The 19,383-nt window shown below is 53.3% G+C and overlaps 6 protein-coding genes across 6 annotated transcripts; 4 read left to right on the top strand and 2 right to left on the bottom strand.

Moving 5' to 3' along the window:
* Nucleotides 1–445: 445 nt before the first annotated feature.
* On the bottom strand, nt 446–1,711 carry J4E87_009738 (uncharacterized protein; the record flags this gene model as incomplete). The annotated part of the gene is made up of 3 exons (XM_049381312.1): nt 446–1,215; nt 1,268–1,522; nt 1,582–1,711. 3 exons carry the CDS (start codon nt 1,709–1,711, stop codon nt 446–448), a joined length of 1,155 nt encoding a protein of 384 aa, XP_049228979.1.
* A 1,092-nt stretch (nt 1,712–2,803) lies between these two features.
* Nucleotides 2,804–4,276, top strand: J4E87_009737 (uncharacterized protein; the record flags this gene model as incomplete). The annotated part of the gene is made up of 3 exons (XM_049381311.1): nt 2,804–2,891; nt 2,976–3,318; nt 3,385–4,276. 3 exons carry the CDS (start codon nt 2,804–2,806, stop codon nt 4,274–4,276), a joined length of 1,323 nt encoding a protein of 440 aa, XP_049228978.1.
* An 861-nt stretch (nt 4,277–5,137) lies between these two features.
* J4E87_009736 (uncharacterized protein) lies at nt 5,138–6,604 on the bottom strand (the record flags this gene model as incomplete). Its single annotated transcript, XM_049381310.1, has 1 exon — nt 5,138–6,604. One exon carries the CDS (start codon nt 6,602–6,604, stop codon nt 5,138–5,140), a length of 1,467 nt encoding a protein of 488 aa, XP_049228977.1.
* Nucleotides 6,605–7,417: 813 nt separating this feature from the next.
* On the top strand, nt 7,418–15,386 carry J4E87_009735 (Type I Iterative PKS; the record flags this gene model as incomplete). The annotated part of the gene is made up of 3 exons (XM_049381309.1): nt 7,418–7,687; nt 7,744–7,888; nt 7,948–15,386. 3 exons carry the CDS (start codon nt 7,418–7,420, stop codon nt 15,384–15,386), a joined length of 7,854 nt encoding a protein of 2,617 aa, XP_049228976.1.
* A 491-nt stretch (nt 15,387–15,877) lies between these two features.
* J4E87_009734 (uncharacterized protein) lies at nt 15,878–17,034 on the top strand (the record flags this gene model as incomplete). Its single annotated transcript, XM_049381308.1, has 5 exons — nt 15,878–15,992; nt 16,040–16,119; nt 16,175–16,288; nt 16,337–16,648; nt 16,699–17,034. The coding sequence occupies 5 exons, from the start codon at nt 15,878–15,880 to the stop codon at nt 17,032–17,034; spliced, it is 957 nt and encodes a 318-aa protein (XP_049228975.1).
* A 617-nt stretch (nt 17,035–17,651) lies between these two features.
* On the top strand, nt 17,652–18,597 carry YPT1 (GTP-binding protein of the rab; the record flags this gene model as incomplete). Its single annotated transcript, XM_049381307.1, has 5 exons — nt 17,652–17,728; nt 17,840–17,963; nt 18,019–18,066; nt 18,121–18,348; nt 18,403–18,597. 5 exons carry the CDS (start codon nt 17,652–17,654, stop codon nt 18,595–18,597), a joined length of 672 nt encoding a protein of 223 aa, XP_049228974.1.
* Between the last annotated feature and the right edge of the window lie 786 nt (nt 18,598–19,383).

Here is a 19,383-nt window from a genome sequence, read left to right as displayed (position 1 = left end):
GAAGTAAAACAAGAAGCTAAGTGCGAAGCTGGCTCCGTTTTACTGTGCACTCAACTGACAGGAGAATGCGTCTGGTCTTGTTCCGCGCTCGCGGCGTACGTATACGGGAGCAAAGCACATGGCCAAGGTGAGATCATTGTATGGTGCCACAGATGCTGAGTCAAGCTGAGGACACTGCAAGGCATAGATGTCGAGGTTTGATGTGCACAGAAAAGCGTTGGCGACGTACTGACTGCGTGAATGTTCGCATCAAGAGGTGCAGCGTGCCAAGTCTCGGAGCTTCGCTAGCCGAAGTGGTCAAAGCTCTCAAATCGCCAGCCATCCGCAACATTGCTACAAGCACCGATCTCCACATATCGAGGTTTATCAAGATGAAAACACTACAACACATTGATTCAACTTTTTAATATACACCGTCTGAATTGCTCACGCGTCTAGAGTTCTACTAGATGCCTGCCCGTTCTTGGAACCGAATGTACAAATTGGGTCGGTTCAGAGTCTGAAACGATCTCAGAAGCCCAAAATGGGGATCCAGACTCCACAGGCGATTCTTCTTACCTTCTATTCCTTCGGTCTCCAATTCGAAGTCAAAAGACCAAAGTAGATGTGCGATGGTCAACCGGATCTCGAAGTAAGCCAAATTCTGGCCTATGCAAAGTCTTGGCCCTGCCCCAAACGGTGCGGACGCAGACAGCTTGTCGTCCTCAAAAGCTGGGTCCCAGCCCTCGTCGGGGTTGTTGCGCAGCCATCGCTCGGGGTGAAATTCATTGGGCAGATGGAAGTTACGCTCAGAGCGTACTGACGCCCATGGCGACGTGGAGACTGCCGTACCTCCCGGCACTACAAGCGGACCGATCTGCGCACCCTGCGCCGGGGTTTCGCGGGGAAGACTTGAGCTGACCGGTGGGAATACACGCAAAGCTTCTTTGATGCATGCATCAAAATACACCAAGTCTTCCAACTTCTGTAGTGTAATGTCACTTGGGTCTGCGAAGGTGGTACGAATGAGGGTAGCGAGGCGCTGATGGATGTCGCGATGGGTGCTGAGAACCCACATGAAACTGACGAGAAGGGAGGAAGTAGTTTCGGAGCCGGCAACGATGAGGGCCATCATGTCGAGGTAAAGCTCGGTTGGCGATAGGGACTTTCGGGCGTCCTGGTTGCGTTGATAGTGGTAAACTATGTCTTTATGGTCAGACTTTTCGTCGGCAAGACCTGGTTCAATGTTAGCTGACTTTGACTCTGTAGACACATAGCGAAAACCTACGCTCGAGAGTCCTTTTCTTCGCGTTCACGAAAGAAATCATCCTCCACTTCATTGCTTCCTTCGGCATAAGTCTGAGCGCGATACGGTTGAGCAGTGTACCCACTCCCGCGACTCTCCGGACGGCCATGTCCAAGTTCGAAGTAACAAGGACTTTCGTCGTTGCCTCTGCCCATTCAGTAGCAACACCACTGTCCAAGCAGTGGAACGACTCGCCGAAGCATATATCGCCGATAATATCGAATGTTGTAAAGGATACTGTACTTCGTTAGAACATTACTACTCCCAATGACAAGATGGACGGGAGAGGAACTTACACCAATCGGCCATATTCAAGGCTTTGCCATTCTTCCCTCGTGTCTTGATTACGTGCACCAATTTGGAGATCTGAGTCTCAAGTATCTCCTGCTGTGATACAAGTGCAGGCTTCGTGAAGCCCACTGCCATTCCACGTCGGTGTCTCTGGTGCTCAGCACCCTTTGAGAGCCCGATCCCGATACAGCCATCGACGGGTGTTGCAATGCCAATGAAAATTGGTGACTTCTCCAACGCTTTGCCATGCTAAACCAATCTGTCAGCCGAGACTGCACTAAATACATAGGTGCTACTAGTTGGACTTACGCGAAAACCGTATATCTGCTCTGCTCCATATGGTTCGGCAAAGCTCAACTCATTCGGGGAGGTCCGAACGATCGGTCCGTATTTCTCATGCAACTTGTAGTTGTACAAGTGTTGAACACCACGGAAGACTGCGATTGCGCTCGGGATATTCGACACGCTGTTGAGCCATGGTCCTGGATATTTCCTCAAAGGATGCATCCATTGTCGATAAACAGCTGGCCCTATGACGGACACTAAGATCTTCAGGATTTAGTCAGTATTCGCTCTGTGCGTTGGCGCATGTGTAGCTCACCACCAACAAAATGGTCCACCCAGCAAAAGGGTTGTGCGAGAGGGCAAGTTCGAGCACAGCCATCACGCGAGTGGGGTGCTATGGTGCAGAGCTCTTTGGCAAAGGAGAGTAGAAGTGACAGGAATCTGAGTGAGTGAATCTGGGAATTCCTTGTCGGGATTCTCCTTGGTGGTTTTGAAGTGGATCGACGTGCGTCAGAGAACACCAAGGAGGGTCAACGGCACATATACCAACTGTGCTATTGATAGCAAAACGTCGTCAACTTAGTAGACCACAATGAACCGAATCGATTGATGCCGGACTGCGCGGGTGCAATGGTTGATACTACGTCATGACGGGAGAGAGGTTGACATAATATCCCGCGGCCCTATCCAAGGTTGGATTTGGGTTTCGGGTCATTCACCATCAGATCTGACCCCGCGCATGAGTCGCAGATGGGCGATTGATGAAACACTGAATACGCGATTTAGTTGTGTATCGAGAACGACATATGCTACGAAGATACCAGAATCGGCCAGGTGTGCTCTGATATAAATGCAGTACGCCACATCGTGATCATAATCTCACACCACTACAACACTTCGAAGCACTCAACTCGTATACTGAGAAACTCATTCAACATCACCATGTCTGCCTTCCCGACGAAAGTTCTGGCTAATGTCATTGGATTTGGAATCGTTTGGACCGGAGTCTTGATGTTGCAGGTACGTTCAAGTCAGCATGAGTAAACATCAAGTACAACGCTGATTTGAAGACAGCGATTTCGCTCTCAGGGAAAACAAGACCTTCTTCCCATAGATGATCAGAAACCCAAAACGCACTCTGATCAAGCGACTCATAACAAAACCCACGTTGTTAATGAGCGCTGGTATTACCCACCCGACATTGCGGATGACTTGAAGGATATCGACCTTCCGTTCCGGGTCAAGGAGGAGATCTTTGCCACAGCTTGGGAATACACTCGCTGTGTTATTCCTGAATACACCAACTGGTCCCGATATGTTGCCTTCATGCGCATTATCGTGATGGGCATCATCGCGGAGTTCAAGGGTGACCTCATGGACGTTGCCAATGACGACAACGTCGTGGGTTACAGTCTGACCGGAGTATTGAACACATTGTGTGGAGGCACAGCAGGAGGGTAAGTTCCCACCATCAAGCATTTTCGACTTCCCAAGTTCCTCTGCTAACATGTTCGCGTCTTCAGTGAGGAGATGTGCCGCGAGTACCGCTGCTTCCTGTTGATGTCGTCGCAAAAGTCCCGCCACCAGACAAACACTATGCTGTTCCGTCGTTACAGTGTCGCTCTATCCAAGGGCCCTTGGCAATTCTTCCGCATGCGCGATACTGACGCGCTCGCCCGCTTCACCATTGGTGTAGCGCTAGTCTGCAATGACCTCGACAACATCTGGTTCACTGAGGAGCAATTCGACATCATGGCCGAAATCGGGAACACCATGTACGACGGCATCTCCTACTGGAAGCATCGTTCCGAAGGAGAGATCAACAGCACCTTCGCATATGTCCCGGAGGAGAAGCGCGTCTTGGCGTACCACAAGTGCCGCGAGGCGCTCTGGGCTTTGGACGTAGCGTGGGCGAGACAGCCCGAGCTGAAGTGTGTCATCAACTTCCTCCGCTACTTCGGTGGCCCAATTCACATGATCATGCGACGATACCGCTTCGTGGAGGAGGGTCTTACCCTGGGCCGACCCGAGGACCAACGCGTCATCCAGCAGACACGGAGCAACGTCAAGCTCTGGAACAGACTAGACGAACAGAAGAAGGCCAAGGAGCAAGAGAAGATGAGCCTTGAGCAGTACCGTCACGTTCTGGCGAATGAGAAGGTTTTGTTGTTCAATGGCCTTGCGCCAATGCTCGACAAGGCCGAGCAAGGCCTGTGCAACAAGTGCAGCTACCGTGAGACATACGGTGCCCCGCAGGCCCATACCTTTGGTGGAGTTGTTCTGTGCAACGACTGCCAGCAGAATTGGGGCGACTATACGGAAACTGTGCTACAGCGCATGGTCACAGCCTTCCCAGAGGCAGCTGAGACTGTCCGTGTCAGCGAGATGCGATCGAGGTCTTCAATGGCACCGTAAGGATCGCTCGAACCTTTTGACGAGAGGGTATTGTGTTGGATATGACATCGCGGTGCCTTTTGTCTAGATTGCACTTGTGGAGAAGGCACATGCTTTTGTATATTATGTGTTCGGGAGATGTTAGAGAGGTAGACGACAGTAGTGAAAATGGTGGGAACGAGCGACCTCGCCACGTCTTGATACCAGGCCGGTTCTGTTTGTATAGATAGTTCAAATGGAAGTTTTGCCCATACGAAGTGGTTCTCTGGACGCTGCTCTACAGAGCAGAGTTGAAGTTGTCGCTCTTGCTGCTCTTGCTGCTCTTGCCGAGAAGGCTCAGATCCCGGGATGGCTGGCAACGCTATCTTCGCGATGCTGGAGCCAAATGTAGTGTGGCGCGCATGCTAATTTGGCGTATGAAATATATTGCAAGATAGTACGCTGTGGATGCGACAACAGATGCGCAAGTGTGCAGTTCGAGCTCAATGTGAGAAGATGGTGTATCCTGGGTGCTGTTCGGGGGAATTGAGTGTCTTGCAGCGGCCCTTGCTCTCTGGTGGGGGCGAGGCCCCTGGAGCAGAATAGTGGGCCCGTGCCTGGGCGTCGGGGACACAATCTAAAGCCTGACTTCGCATCCGTCTCCCATTGATACCAACAGCTGGTCTCACCTTGCTGCTACATCATTTTGTAACGACGGTATCCTCAGTGTCACTCGGCGCGTCTTCATTGACGCATCAGAGCACAAGTTTAATCAATCTCACGGAATGTTCTCATCCCCAAAATCTCCCCACGATGCGCACGTCAATAAAATCTATCGATAGCAAACACTTGTCATTCCTACTATATAGTTCCGGCGCACTACGCCTTTACAAAATTCCCTCCTCAAACGTCCTGATACACTTCGCAGCCCCCCAACGCCGGATCAGACGCGAAAGCCTCAAAGACATCCTCACCCACGTTCAAGAAGAGATTAAGCCCATTCTTGTACCAAGCGTTACCAACGGCCTCGCCATTGGGCACAGCCTCTGTCAAGACGAACAGATTGGGTATGGAAGACGACGGGATATAAAATGACGGGCTGAGCGGTCCCAGGTGGAACTTCTCGTATCCCAAATGAGCGACAGAGCTGAAGATAAGGTGTTCGTCACCACCTTTGAACGCAAAGGTGCGCGACGGGCTATCTCTAAACGTCGCGTCGTAGGTAATCGCATGCATTGCGGTGTCATCATACTGGCCGAGGGTTTCTGTGACTTTCATGGCCAGGTTGATGGGGTCTGTGGCTTTGGCTGGGTTACTCTCTGCGTCGGGAGAGATCATTACGTTGACGTATGGTGAGCCCAGGAGTCCGTCGCGTACGCCTAGAAGCCAGCGGAAGCTACTCGATAGGTGCAGGTCGACTGGCGGTCGTTGGACTTGACCGCGAGCACGGTTGAGGCACCCCCAGAAGAAACCAATCAGTACTGCCTGATCGGTTAGACGCATTGAACCTTTTGATTGTAGTTCCCTGAGCTTATGCTCGACTTCCGTGGCGGGTATATGCAAGAGGTAGTTGTAGATGGTTTCCGGATCCGAGGCCTGCGTGGCATCTGCATCATTGGGCTTCAGTGTACGGCGATATGGGCCGCGCGTGGGAAGCGTGCGAGCTTTCTCAAGGAGCGCGGGGCCTTCTTCTTCGAGATCGATCTTAGCGAGTTGCTCGTTGAAGATGTCCGGCTGCCATGAGGGCCGGTTCGCGGACGCAGCCTTCTCGCTGTGAAACATTTGTCCATAAGTCGACGACCAGCTTCCCAGGAACTTTGCCGCAGTATAACCATCAGCCAAGCCATGTTCAAAGTCGATGCCGAGACTGAATCCGCCGCATGCGAAAGCCGTGAATTGGATTTGGATGCCAGAAGGCTGAGAAGATGGAGTTGGAAACAGGGCCCGGATGGAGGAGGGAGAGTAGTCCCATAAGAATGTCGATTCGTTCAGAGCGGCCGGTGGAAGCAGGCTGCGAATGCGCGACTTCGTGCTCGCTTCAATGAACTCTACCGCCTTGTCGCTAGGACTGCCCCATTCGACAGTGGTCCGTTCGTACTCTTGCTCGTGTTGCTCCGAACTTGAAGTCTTGCCGGTTTCCAAAGTTCCAACAAATCGTGGGTAGACATCGAGTGTTTTGGAGAGACTCGCAGCAAGGCGCGCGACGAGGTCTTGGGGCGGCTGCTTCGGCTTCTTGAAGAGATATATCGTTGGGACTGTGCGACGGTAGGCATACCATGCGTCCAAGATTGGTAAAGCCGCGGACTGTGGTGATATCTTCTCGTAGGACTGTGGCCAGATCTCGTGTATTTTGACAATGTCGACTTTCATTTTTGCGGATGACGAAGTTCGATGGAACGATTACACTCCGACAATAAGATTATGTTAGGACAGAACAGAAAATTCCAACAACGATGAAGGGATACTGGAATTACCAGAGTGGTGGGTGTTGGCCCTTGCGCGAAAGAGCTGGTCGCCAATGCTGCGTATGCCCCGATGATGCTCGACTCATTCTGTATTTCATGACTTTGTCCCGAGGTTCTTGGTGTTCCGACACTTCTCATTCGGGATCATCTAGTTGCGTATAAGTCGTACGGAATTCGGAAGATGTGGTTGCGTCGTTGTGCTTTGTCCCGAACTGCGATGGTAAACAATATCGGGCTAGTTGGCCAGTCGACCCTAAACACCGTGTTTCATTAGATCCGACTTCTAGATAATACAACTGCCCATCGCGACGAAAGAACTAACCGGAAAAATATAGCCCGCTGGTACGCCGCAGGAAAGGACTGGTCGGGACTCGCAACTACCCCGAACGTCGACTTGATCACGTGAGCCGGTGGTCTATACCACCTGGGCAGCCATGGAGGTCAGCAATAATGACAACAACATTCCGACGTCGTCATAAACGGAGGCGCAATGTTATGGCGATGGTTTCGGGTCGTCAAAGAGTTCGATCTGACGTAAAGACAGCATCGCGATGGCGGGTCAGCGATGTTTGATCCGGGAGCATACGTAGTTGTGCATCCACCCTGATAGTCTTTTGGAACAAATAGCAATATATGCCTGAGCCTACTTCTTGACGCTTCTCTTTCTTATCTCATTGATACTCACAACCAAGATACCCATCACACCCGCCTTTTCATAATGCCGCTCTACTACACAGACACCACGCCCACGAACGGCATTCCGGACATGAACGGCGTGCCTTCAGATGCTCCTCCACAATCGAAATCCGATGATCTGTCGAATGCGATAGCGATAGTTGGCATCAGCTGCAAGTTCGGAGGGTCAGCATCCAACCTCGATGGTCTATGGCACACGTTATCCAGCGGCGAGAGCTGCTGGTCGCCAGTTCCCAAGAGTCGCTTCGACATTAGCAAGACATCGCATCCCGACTCTCAGCGGACAGACAGTGTAAGTGTCCTCAAGCACCTTAAAACCATGGGTAGTAGCTGATTATCCACGTGAAGCTTCATGTAAAGGGCGGCTTCTTCATCGAGGACGATTTGACAGAGTTCGATGCGCCTTTCTTCAACCTTACGGCGGAGGTCGCAAAGTCCATGGACCCGCAGCTGAGACTGATGTTAGAAGGAGTATACAATGCGACTGAGAGTGGTAAGCTAGAAACCCGAATCACCTGACGCGCTGTTTTGCCAGAGCTGACAGAATGACAGCGGGTCTTCCCATCGAGAAGCTTTCCGGCTCGAACACCTCCGTATATTCTGCAACTTTCGGCAGAGACTATGCCGAGATGTTGATGAAGGACGCGGACTCAATGCCCACATCTCTCGTCACTGGAAACGGTCCCGCCATGTTCGCCAACCGTGTTTCACATTTCTACAACCTGATGGGACCCAGTGTCACAGTCGACACGGGATGTTCAGGTGGCCTAGTAGCCCTGCACATGGGTGTCAATAGCATCCGGAACCAGGAATCAGAAGTTTCCATCATTGGAGCCTCCAACGCAATATTGAATCAAGACTTCTACATCGCCATCTCGAATCTGGGCCTTCTACACGAAGACGGGAAGTGTTATTCCATGGATCATCGTTTCGGTGGTTACGGCAGGGGCGAGGGCATGGCCGTGTTGGTGTTGAAGAAGTACTCCGCGGCAGTCAGGGATGGCGACCACATCCACGCTTTGATCCGCGAGTCTGCTGTCAATCAGGACGGCAGAACCGGAACGATAACGTCTCCCTCCATGGACGCGCAACAGCAGCTCATCAAGCAATGCTATAGCCGGGCAGGAATCGACCTCTCGTCAACAGGCTACGTCGAAGCCCACGGCACAGGAACCGGGGGTGACGCTATTGAAGCCGAAGCCTTGGCATTGACCTTCGGTAACTCAAGAGAGAAGTTTGACCCAATCTGGGTCGGCTCTGTCAAGAGTAACATCGGACATACTGAACCTGTTAGCGGGCTAGCAGCAGTCATCAAAGCAGCTCTCATACTACGCCACAAGCAGATACCTGCAAACCCTACCTTCGAGAAAGCCAATCCGAACATACCACTAGAGGATTGGAAGCTTCAGGTACCGACAGAGCTGACGCCGTGGCCGAAAGACAAGCCGTTCAGGGTATCTGTCAACAACTTTGGTTATGGTGGAACCAATGCACATGTCATTCTCGATGCGCCCCCAAGCCCTGGCGAACAACGTCGCTTCGCACTCCAGAATGGCAACGGCGAGATCACCAATGGACATGCGAGCAGCAATGGACATGCGAGCACCAACGGACACGCCAGCACTAATGGACATGCCGACACCAACGGGCACCCAAGTACCAATGGTCATGCCTCCAGCAACGGCCATGCGAGCAATGGGGCTGATCAACCTTCCGATAGCTCCACCGACACGTCGTCTCTGGTCTACATGTTGAGCGCCAAAGAAGAAGCCGGTGCAGTCACACGATGCAAAGACCTAGCAAAGTATATCCGCAACGCCCTGCAGGCAGGAAATGCCCCAGCGCCCAACGATCTAGCCTACACGCTTTCCGAGCGCAGATCGAGGTTCCCATGGACCGTCGCCGTCAAGGCCCGCAGTCTAGAGCAACTAGCCGGCCTCCTCGAAGACACCCGCTTGAAGCCGACCCGCGCATCGTCTGCGCCAGTCCGTATAGGCTATGTGTTCAATGGTCAGGGTGCGCAATGGTACGCTATGGGCCGCGAGCTCATGACCTCATCGGAGGTGTTCAGCTCTTCCATCGATCAAGCTGAGGCCCACTTGCGAGAATTTGGTGCGCTTTGGTCGTTGAGAGAAGAGCTATCGCGTGATGCGAAGACTACCAAGGTCGCGGAGATTGAGCTTAGTCAACCGCTCAGTGTCGTTGTTCAGCTGTGCTTGGTTGACTTGCTGCGGTCCTGGAATGTTGTTCCTTCCGCTGTCGTCAGTCACTCGAGTGGTGAGATTGCGGCAGCATACGCGGCGGGCGTTCTTTCGTTCAAGGAAGCTGTTGGCGTTGTATACCACCGTGGACGACTTGCCAAGAAGTACCAGAAGATCACAAAACTATCAGGCGGCATGATGGCTGTTGGTCTCGGTGCTGAAGAAGCCCGAGAGTACCTGACTGATCTCTCTTCTGATGGTAAGGTGGTAGTCGCCTGTGTCAACAGTCCATCCAGTGTCACGATCTCTGGTGACATGGACGCCCTGGAAGAAGTCGCAGACCGTTTGGCAGAGGATGATGTCTTCGCACGGAAGCTGAAGGTCCCTCTCGCCTATCACTCTCATCACATGGAGCATATGGCGGAGGAGTACCAGAGTTGCCTCGAGGAACTTCTAGGACCGATCACAGAAGGCGAGCTCGACGTCGCTTTTGCATCTCCAGTGACGGGTGGCATTGTCACTTCACGTTCCACTTTTGAGGCCGCACACTGGGTGCGCAATCTCACCAGTCCCGTCCTGTTCTCGAACGCGTTGGAAGCGTTGATCTTCGATTCGACAAAGCCTGAGGGTGAAGCGCCAACACCGAATGGCCAGGTCTCCGTCTTCTTGGAAATTGGAGCGCACGACACCTTGTCAGGTCCCGTCAGACAAACGCTCGGCGAGACACGCATGCCGTACCTCTCTTGTCTGAAGCGACCTTTAAATGCGATTGACACCGTGCAAGACGTCGTCTGTGCCCTTGTGGCGCGAGGCTACCCTGTCCATCTCACAGCTGTGAACAAACCCCAGTCGAACATCTCACATCAGTCAAAGTATATCCATGACCTCCCGGAATATCCTTGGAACCATCAGACCTCCTACAAGATCGAGCCAAGGGCTTCCGAAGAGCATCGATACAAGCGCTTCAAGCCCCATGAGTTGCTTGGTAGAGCCATTCCTGGATCGAATCCTTTGACTCCGACCTGGCGCAACTTCCTCAGGACAAATGACATTCCTTGGCTAGTCGACCATCAATTGGAATCAAGTGTGGTCCTTCCTGGCGCAGGATATGTGTCAATGGCCATCGAAGCAATGCGTCTTCTCAAGAGCAAGCCTGACCAAGAGGTACCTCAGTTGCAGTATCATTTGCGAGATGTGGACATCATCAATGCTCTCATTATACCTCAAACGTCGAGTGCCTCGAACAGAGGAACAGAGGTCCAGTTCTCGCTTCGTCCTTGCAGCGACAAGGACCTGGACAACGCCGATTGGTACGAATTTGAGTTGTGGTCGGTCAGCGCCAAGCACGCTTGGATACAGCACTGCAAGGGCTGCATCACAGCTAGACCAGACCACGGCGTGCATCTACTAGATGATGCCAGGGCTTTTCTTGGCTCTGTACTGTCTCATCAAAAGCACACCAAGGAGATCGAGCCCGAGACCCTATACCAAAGTTTGCGAGATTCGGGCTTCCACCACGGACCAACATTCCAGAACATTGTTGGGAGTCGCGTTCTTCGTGAACGATCGGAAACCGAATTCTCTGTCGCTCCAGCAGCCTTTGAACGCGAACAGCAATACGTAATACACCCAACGACACTGGACTCGATCTTCCAATGCTGTTACGCGACTCTACCTGCCGATCTGACGAAGGATGCAATGTTCATACCTCGCTCGATCCGGAAGGTGATAGTGCCTTCCCAGCTCGGTACGCATGCGGACCAGCGGTTGCTCGCAAGCCTGGACTGCTTGTCATCAGGCACCAAAGGTTCAATCTTCACCGGCTCAGTGTTTCCCACAGGAGATGATGCGCACCAAACGGGATCGTTCGAGATGCAGAACTTCCGTCTCCAGCGTGTTACCCAGGCGGCTACGCGCGCGCAAGATGCGAAGTCAGCGCAACCTGCGATCCATTCCAAAAGCCGATGGGAACCCGACATCCATTATGCTATCCCAGATGATATCAAAGACTCGATGAGGATTCCCTTAACCCAGTCTGAACTCGACTTTGCACGGGACGTCCGCGAGATATCTTACCATCATATTGCCAGAACTCTGGAGCAGCTGGGACCCAAGGCGGACGACCAATGGACTTGGTATCACAAGAGGTTCTACGAGTGGATGAACTCCATCATCCTGACGGCCGACAGAGGTACACTCATGTCAGGGAGTGATCAATGGTCTACGAGGAACAAGGCTTCTATCGAGGAGCTCTGTGATCGAGTGGCCCAAATCAACGCGTCCGGAGAGTTGGTCCAACGCGTTGGAAGCCATCTGTGTGACATCGTGCAAGGCAAGTTAACACCTTTGGAGTTGATGATGGAAGACGGACTCTTGAATCGCTACTACGAGCAGCTTCCGCAGCTTTGCAACGGCTCTTACAAGCATCTCCGAAAGATTGTGGAGCTTTACTCTGTTGTGGAACCCGGAGCCAAAGTCATCGAGATCGGTGGCGGAACTGGCGGAGCAACATCCGTTGTTCTGGATGCTTTCGCTGCGCGATCTGAGCAAGAGTCAGGTGCTTCGCTACTGGGCCATTACGACTTTACGGACATCTCTTCAGGGTTCTTTGGCGCAGCAAAGACCAAGTTTGCCACTTGGGAAGACAATATGAATTACTCCAAGCTCGACATCGAGCAAGATCCGATCGAGCAGGGGTTCGCAGCCCATAGTTACGATCTTGTAGTTGCTTCGCATGTGCTCCATGCGACACCGAGCCTGGAGCGCACCTTGTCGAACGTCAGAAAGCTGCTGCGACCTGGAGGCCAGCTAGTCTTGCTCGAAGGGAGCCAGGATTCACTCGACGTCCAATTGATCTTTGGAACAGTTGAGAGATGGTGGTTGAGCGAAGAGCCTGAACGCCAAACATGCCCTTACGTCAATCTAGGAGTATGGGACAAGGCTCTGAAGGCAGCAGGCTTCTCTGGCGTCGAGTTCGAGATTGGAGACTGTGAGAACCCTGAAGTCCAGTTTACCAGCACCATCTTGTCGCACGCCAAAACCCGGGATCCATTGTATCCGTCTTCAATTTCCGTTGTCGTACCGTCAGCTTCGGAACCTCAAGCCTGGTGGGATCAAGTATCAGGAACCGTGCAGCACGTTACTGGCTCAGCTCCCTCGGTGGAGACTCTGGATGAAGTTGAGGCAAACAGTGACCGTCTGCTCATCATGGCGCTCGACCATGGCACGCCTTTCATCAATACCATGGATCGCGGTGCATTTGAAAAGCTCCGAAGTCTCCTTCTTCGGTCTAAGGGCATTCTTTGGCTGAGCTTTGGTGGAGCTGTCGACGGTGAAGATCCACGCTTTGCGCAGGTGACTGGTCTCTTGAGAACTCTACGACGCGAAGATCCAAGCACACGATATGTTCGGTTGGCATGCGAGCCACCCCAACAATCATTGCCAACCGAGACCATCCTGATGCTTGCGCATGTGTTCAAGCAAAGCTTTGACTACAGCACATCTGAGAACGTCAATATTGATTGGGAATATTCCGCCAAAGACCAGAACCTGTACGTTCCCCGCATCTATCCGGATTTTGAACAGGATCGGGCTGTCAGCGGAGGCGCAAAACCTCTTCAGCTGCAGGAGTTCAGCTACTCCGGCAAATCACTCGTCCTACAACCATCAGGCAGCGGTACATCTGGCGCAGAGTCCTGCTTTGTGGATACATCTGAGGCGGTAGATGATCTACCGAGTGGATTTGTTGAGATCGAACCGAAAGCCTTTGGGCTGAACATTGTAGGGGCGAGTGAAGACAACGAGTCGGTTGCGCATGAGAGCAGCGGTATCATCAGGAACCTTGGCCCGGACACACGAGACTCTGGACTTCGCGTTGGAGATCGAGTGTGCGGCATGTTCAAAGGACCTATCAGCAACGCCGGTCGCGCTCATTGGACCAACGTCGTCAAGGTTTCCGACAAGCTTACATGGGATGAAGCCGCGTCCACCCCATATGCATACTCCACCGCTTGCTTAGCCTTGCGCGACATCGCAAGACTTCAGAAGCATGAGCGAGTATTGTTACACTTTGGTACGGCAGGTGTGGGCCAGGCTGCTCTTGCACTGGCGGAGAACATCGGAGCCGAGATCTTCGTCACTTGCGGAACAGACGAAGGGCGTCGAGTTCTGCTGGAAGATTACAACATCGCTCCCAGCCATATCCTGCAGGATGAAGCCGCCTCTCTCGTTTCTGCTATCATGTCTCAGACAAACAGCGAGGGAGTTGATGTGACGCTGAGCTCAGTTACTGGGCCGTTGCTGAAGGCATCCTGGGAGTGCACTGCACCATTTGGTCGCTTTGTGCAGATCGGTAAGGCTGATACCGAGAAGGCAAAGCATCTTGACATGTCGCCCTTTGGCCGCGGAGTGTCTATGACTGGTCTTGATACCCTCCAGTACAGCGAGATGAGAGGCGCCATGTTCCACAGGGCATTGGCGAACTCCATCGAATTGTTGCAGCACAAAGAGGCGAGACCCGCGACACCAATCAAGGTTTTCAAGCTGGCCGAGATCCATGGAGCGCTCCATTATGTCCGAGGTGGGAGCTACATGGGTAGTGCTGTGATCCTGCCACAGCCAGGTGACGAGGTTCATGTCGTCCCGAAGGCTGAAACGTCGCTTGGGCTAGACGCTCCAGATTCTACATTCATGATCGTCGGAGGTCTTGGAGGCATCGGACTTGCCACTGCTTCGTGGATGTTGGAACAGGGGGTCAAGAATCTGTTGATCGTCTCCCGCAATGCTGTCGCTCATCCGAAAGGGTTGGCGTTGGTTGAACAAGGGCAAGAGCACGGTTGCAACGTTCATCTTCGCAACTGCGACATTGCCGACGAAGGAGCGGTCTGTAGTCTCCTCGCAGACGTGAAGGCAGAGTTACCTCCGATCCGTGGAGTTCTTCAGATTGCTGCAATCCTTGATGACACTGTCTTCGAAAGCATGACCTTCGAGCAGTGGCAGAAGGCCATTGGCCCTAAGGTCACTGGTACGTGGGCCCTTCACAACAACCTGCCTGACCTCCAATTCTTCATCACGACCTCTTCCGCCACTGCAGTTCTCGGCAACGTGTCACAGAGCAACTATACCGCTGGCGGTACGTTCCAGGACGCGATTGCGCGATACCGCACTGCCCTTGGCCTGCCCGCTGTGACGATTGATCTTGGTCCTATTGACGATGTCGGATATGTCGCACAAGGAGGAGATGTGGTGAAGAACCGCGTGGAGAAGGCCCTTGGCATGAAATGTCTTCCGATTGCCCATGTATTGCGACTGTTCGAGGATGCAATCAGGAACCCAAATCGACGCCGGGCCGAAAACAGTCAGATCATTACGTGTATCACTGGATACAGCAAGTTGGTTGACGATCCAGCGGTGAAGAAAGACCGTCGATTGGGAACCCTTCGACTGGGCGATGATACCACGACAGAAGCCTCAGCTCAGGGACAGTCTGAGTCTTCCAAGAACATCGATGGATTGATATCTCAGTTATCGGCACTGTCGGCGGGTGACAGCAAAGCGAAGGAAGTCGTCACAGACCTGCTAGTAGCCAAGGTTGCCGACTTGTTCAATCTGGAGACGAGCGCCATCGACACTGCTGATGCGCTCACAAGCATCGGCGTCGACTCCCTGGTTGCTGTGGACTTCCGGAACTGGTTGGGTAGCGTTGTCAAAGCTAAAGTCAGTATCTTCGAGATTCTACAGACACCGTCGCTAGGCGAGTTCGCTGGCTTGGTTGCAGAGAGGAAAGGATAGGCGCACAGCCTTTCATTCTGGATTTGATTGCGCGTAGAACAGGGGCGTTTATTGTTTCGTATAAATCTTCTTGTATGATGTGGTTAGCTAGTTAGTCAATTACTTACGATCTGAGGACTCGGGCTTCATCATGCGCGTCACGTGCCGACTGCAAATTTCCGACTTGACAGATTTCTATGCTGCGCGAGGCAGAGTTCACGTGTAGCAGGCGGAGTGCTCCTCAATCGCGTGATGTGATGCTGCCGGTGCGTGTCGGGATGGAGGGACAAAGTTTCGCGTCTGGGGGCGCGTGTGGTAGCGGCGTGGTGCTTGGCGGGGCGATGCCGGACGTTGAACTCGCTTCCCCGACGACTTTTTTTGAGAGCGGGTATCGTTGGGCATCTTATCTCTAGCTCCCGTTCTTCACTGCTCGGTACCGCAATTGCCTTGCGCTGTTGCTCCCTCTCACACCTGTCAATTGTCCATTTCTGCTTTGCTTGAAATCCTCGACCATGACGCCATCACCTTCTGAAGCCGCCGCAAAGGTTGCGCAAGCCGCTGCCGGCACCAACTCGTCCGCAAAGGTGTACAAGAGGGAGTCCAACACAGCTAGGGTCCTGGGTGCAGGTACATCGGCCATTCTGGAGTCAATATAGCATATCTGACATGCACAGGATGTGCGGGAATCGCAGAGCTCATGGTCTTCCACCCGGTCGACACGACGGCGAAGCGGTTGATGAGCAACATTGGCAAGGTGCGACATGTGGACCATACAATACCCCGACGGCCTCTGACTCGAACACATGTAGATTGAGAACGCTGCACATCTCAACAAGGTCGTCTTCAGAGACGCAGCCGGCGCGTCAGTCTCTGGGCGATTCTTCTCACTGTTCCCCGGTCTCGGATATGCCGCCGCATACAAGGTGCGTGGAAAAGTGCAAGCACACAGGAACTCGGACTGACAGGAACAGATCCTCCAACGAGTATACAAGTTCGGCGGACAGCCCTTCGTACGCGACTACCTCGCCCACAACCACGGTGACAGCTTCGACCGCGCATTCGGCAAGGGCAACGGCAAGGCTATCATGCACGCGACTGCCGGTTCCATAATCGGTATCGGTGAGATTGTCCTCCTGCCATTGGATGTTCTCAAGATCAAGCGACAAACCAACCCTGAGGCTTTCCGAGGCCGTGGGCTGTTCAAGATCATCTCCGACGAAGGGCTCGGGCTGTACCGTGGTTGGGGATGGACGGCAGCGCGTAACGCTCCAGGATCATTCGCAGTATGTACACCACTCTGCTTACAGCTATCCGAATACTAACACACCTCCAGCTCTTCGGTGGATCCGCTGTCGCCAAGGAGTACTTCTACAAACTCACCGACTACAACTCGGCCTCATGGTCGCAAAACTTTGTCGCCTCCATCGCCGGAGCCAGCGCATCGCTTGTCGTCTCTGCCCCTCTCGATGTCATCAAGACGCGTATCCAGAACAGGAACTTTGAGAACCCCGAGAGCGGCTTCAGGATCGTGTCCAACATGATGAAGCACGAGGGTCCCACGTCCTTCTTCAAGGGACTGACGCCCAAGCTGCTCATGACAGGACCCAAGCTGGTCTTCTCCTTCTGGTTGGCCCAAACACTGATCCCTGCTTTCGGCAAAATAATGTAATATGTAGCGATGAACTTGTCCTGATGTCTGTACTATATGGGGGTTTCGGGTTACGGTGCTTTAGAGCTGGCAGGTTGGGCTACGTCAAAGGCAACGACGTACGACGGACCGCACACTGCTGCAAACGAATGACACATTCTCCATTCCATGATCAGTAGGTGAAGGCTACTCGTAATCGATGGTGGTGATGCGTGCCATGGCTGAGTGACTGGGGCGGTGGACCCTGGCGGCTGTCACGTGGGTGCACTGATGGCACCCACCTGGCACTGTACATGATGATGCGTGATCTGCGACTGTCTTTCACTGGCAACAAGACAAAGCAGAGTCAGACGTCAGACGGCGTGCGGGCGCCTCACTGGACAAAGCTAGGCGGCAGATAAGCAGGCGTGAATGTGATGTTGATGGCGCGACAAGCTACGGCAACTTGTGACCACGGATTTGGGCCTGGCTGAATGCCAAGCTATTCACATCTGGTATCCGCGCATTGCACCCCATCACCCTCTACTTAACACCGTCCGCCTCGACGACCCGCGATACCCCACAACGACTGCCTCTGACCACCCCCAACTTACATCTCTTAGTCTCTTCCCTCTTTCCACCCCCGCAACACCGCCATCATGAACCCTGAGTGGTACGTAACCTCCGCGCGACGCCCACCGCCACAGGCCGGGGAACAGCGCCGCCAGATCTGGGGGTGCGACTGTGCTAACGTGAAGACCCGCAGAGTTACTTTTTGCCATCGACAGCAGCCCTGGTGCTGCCCGTCTTGCCATGCAAGGCTCCCGCTGACGGCTCGCTTCGACAGATACGACTACCTCTTCAAGCTCCTCCTCATCGGTGACTCTGGTGTCGGAAAGTCGTGCCTGCTCCTCCGTTTCGCCGACGACACATACACCGAGAGCTACATCTCGACCATCGGTGTCGACTTTGTGCGTTGTCCCGCGCACCTGCAGCCCCGGTCGGCGATAGTCTAACAAGCCCCAGAAAATCCGAACAATCGAGCTCGATGGCAAGACGGTGAAGCTACAGATTGTGCGTACACTGCAGAATGCAGCATCTGGGTGTGAGTGCTGACAGTCATCGCAGTGGGATACCGCCGGCCAGGAGCGCTTCCGAACCATCACATCCTCGTACTACCGCGGCGCCCACGGCATCTGCGTCGTCTACGATGTCACCGACATGGACTCTTTCAACAACGTAAAGCAGTGGCTGCAGGAGATTGACCGATACGCAACCGAGGGCGTCAACAAGCTGTTGGTCGGCAACAAGTCCGATATGGCGGACAAGAAGGTTGTCGAGTACACCGTAGCAAAGGTACCATCATCCCGCTAACCCCAGAGGACGCACGCCATCTAACAGCTCAAACAGGAGTTCGCAGACAGCCTCGGCATCCCCTTCCTCGAGACCTCCGCAAAGAGCGCCACCAACGTCGAGCAAGCTTTCCTGACCATGGCCCGCCAGATCAAGGAGCGCATGGGTACCACAACCGCCAACACCAAGCCCACAGTCCCCATCGGCCAGGGCCAGGGTGTCCAAAACGGATCCGGCGGTGGTTGCTGCTAGAGAAAGAGGAAGAGTTGTTATGTGTCGGAGAACGGACCGGTGTCTACGGATGAGCAATGCACGGCGTGGGTGTTTGAGCTCCCGCCTTTACGCCATGCGAGGGTTGGTGCAGTACTACGATAATGCTCACTGATACATGACCGCCATGTCTCCCATTCGTCACCACCTCCACGTTTCCATCCCGAAGTTGTGCGCTAGCATGGCGACATCCGATCGCATAGAATGGGGGCTCTCGTTTGGATTTCTGGGATGTGCTGGTGTCTGCATTACAATTTGTGGTGGCCACTAGGTCTCTTCCCTTCGGTGTCTCAGGTGTTCTTTAATATGGGCAATCAGACTTCATCTCCTAGATCTTTGATGCCTGTTCCACAAACACAAACTTGCGCTTTAGTGATGTGAAGACGCCAGCTCAGCCACCACACGACTGATGGATAAGATTCAACAACAGCTTCGATGCTAACGTCCTACTTATCAAGATCTCTGCGTGATATTGTGACAACTGATTTGCGCCCTTGATGCGCCCTTTGACATGTATGGATGCCGAGTACCCTTCGCTCCTTCCCGCATCCGGTAAAATGCAGGCGCTGACGTATGACGCGAAACTCGACTAGGCCCCAGGCCTCCAGGCAGCACTAAACACTCCGGTCCGTCATGGCTTCGGAAAAGCAATCATAACCAGAGCCTCTTCTCTTCTTTTTTCCTTCTACAAAACTTCTGGCCTTCTTAATGTCTTAGAGTCCAGGTGTACCAACTCCGCCACGCTCATAATACCCACCCTATCCCGAA

Source organism: Alternaria ethzedia (genome assembly GCF_023757985.1).
Source record: "Alternaria ethzedia strain BMP 0044 chromosome Unknown scaffold_38, whole genome shotgun sequence".
Classification (NCBI taxonomy): Eukaryota; Fungi; Ascomycota; class Dothideomycetes; order Pleosporales; family Pleosporaceae; genus Alternaria; species Alternaria ethzedia.
Note: the sequence above shows the minus strand (reverse complement) of the source record. Positions and strands in the feature narration are given on the sequence as shown.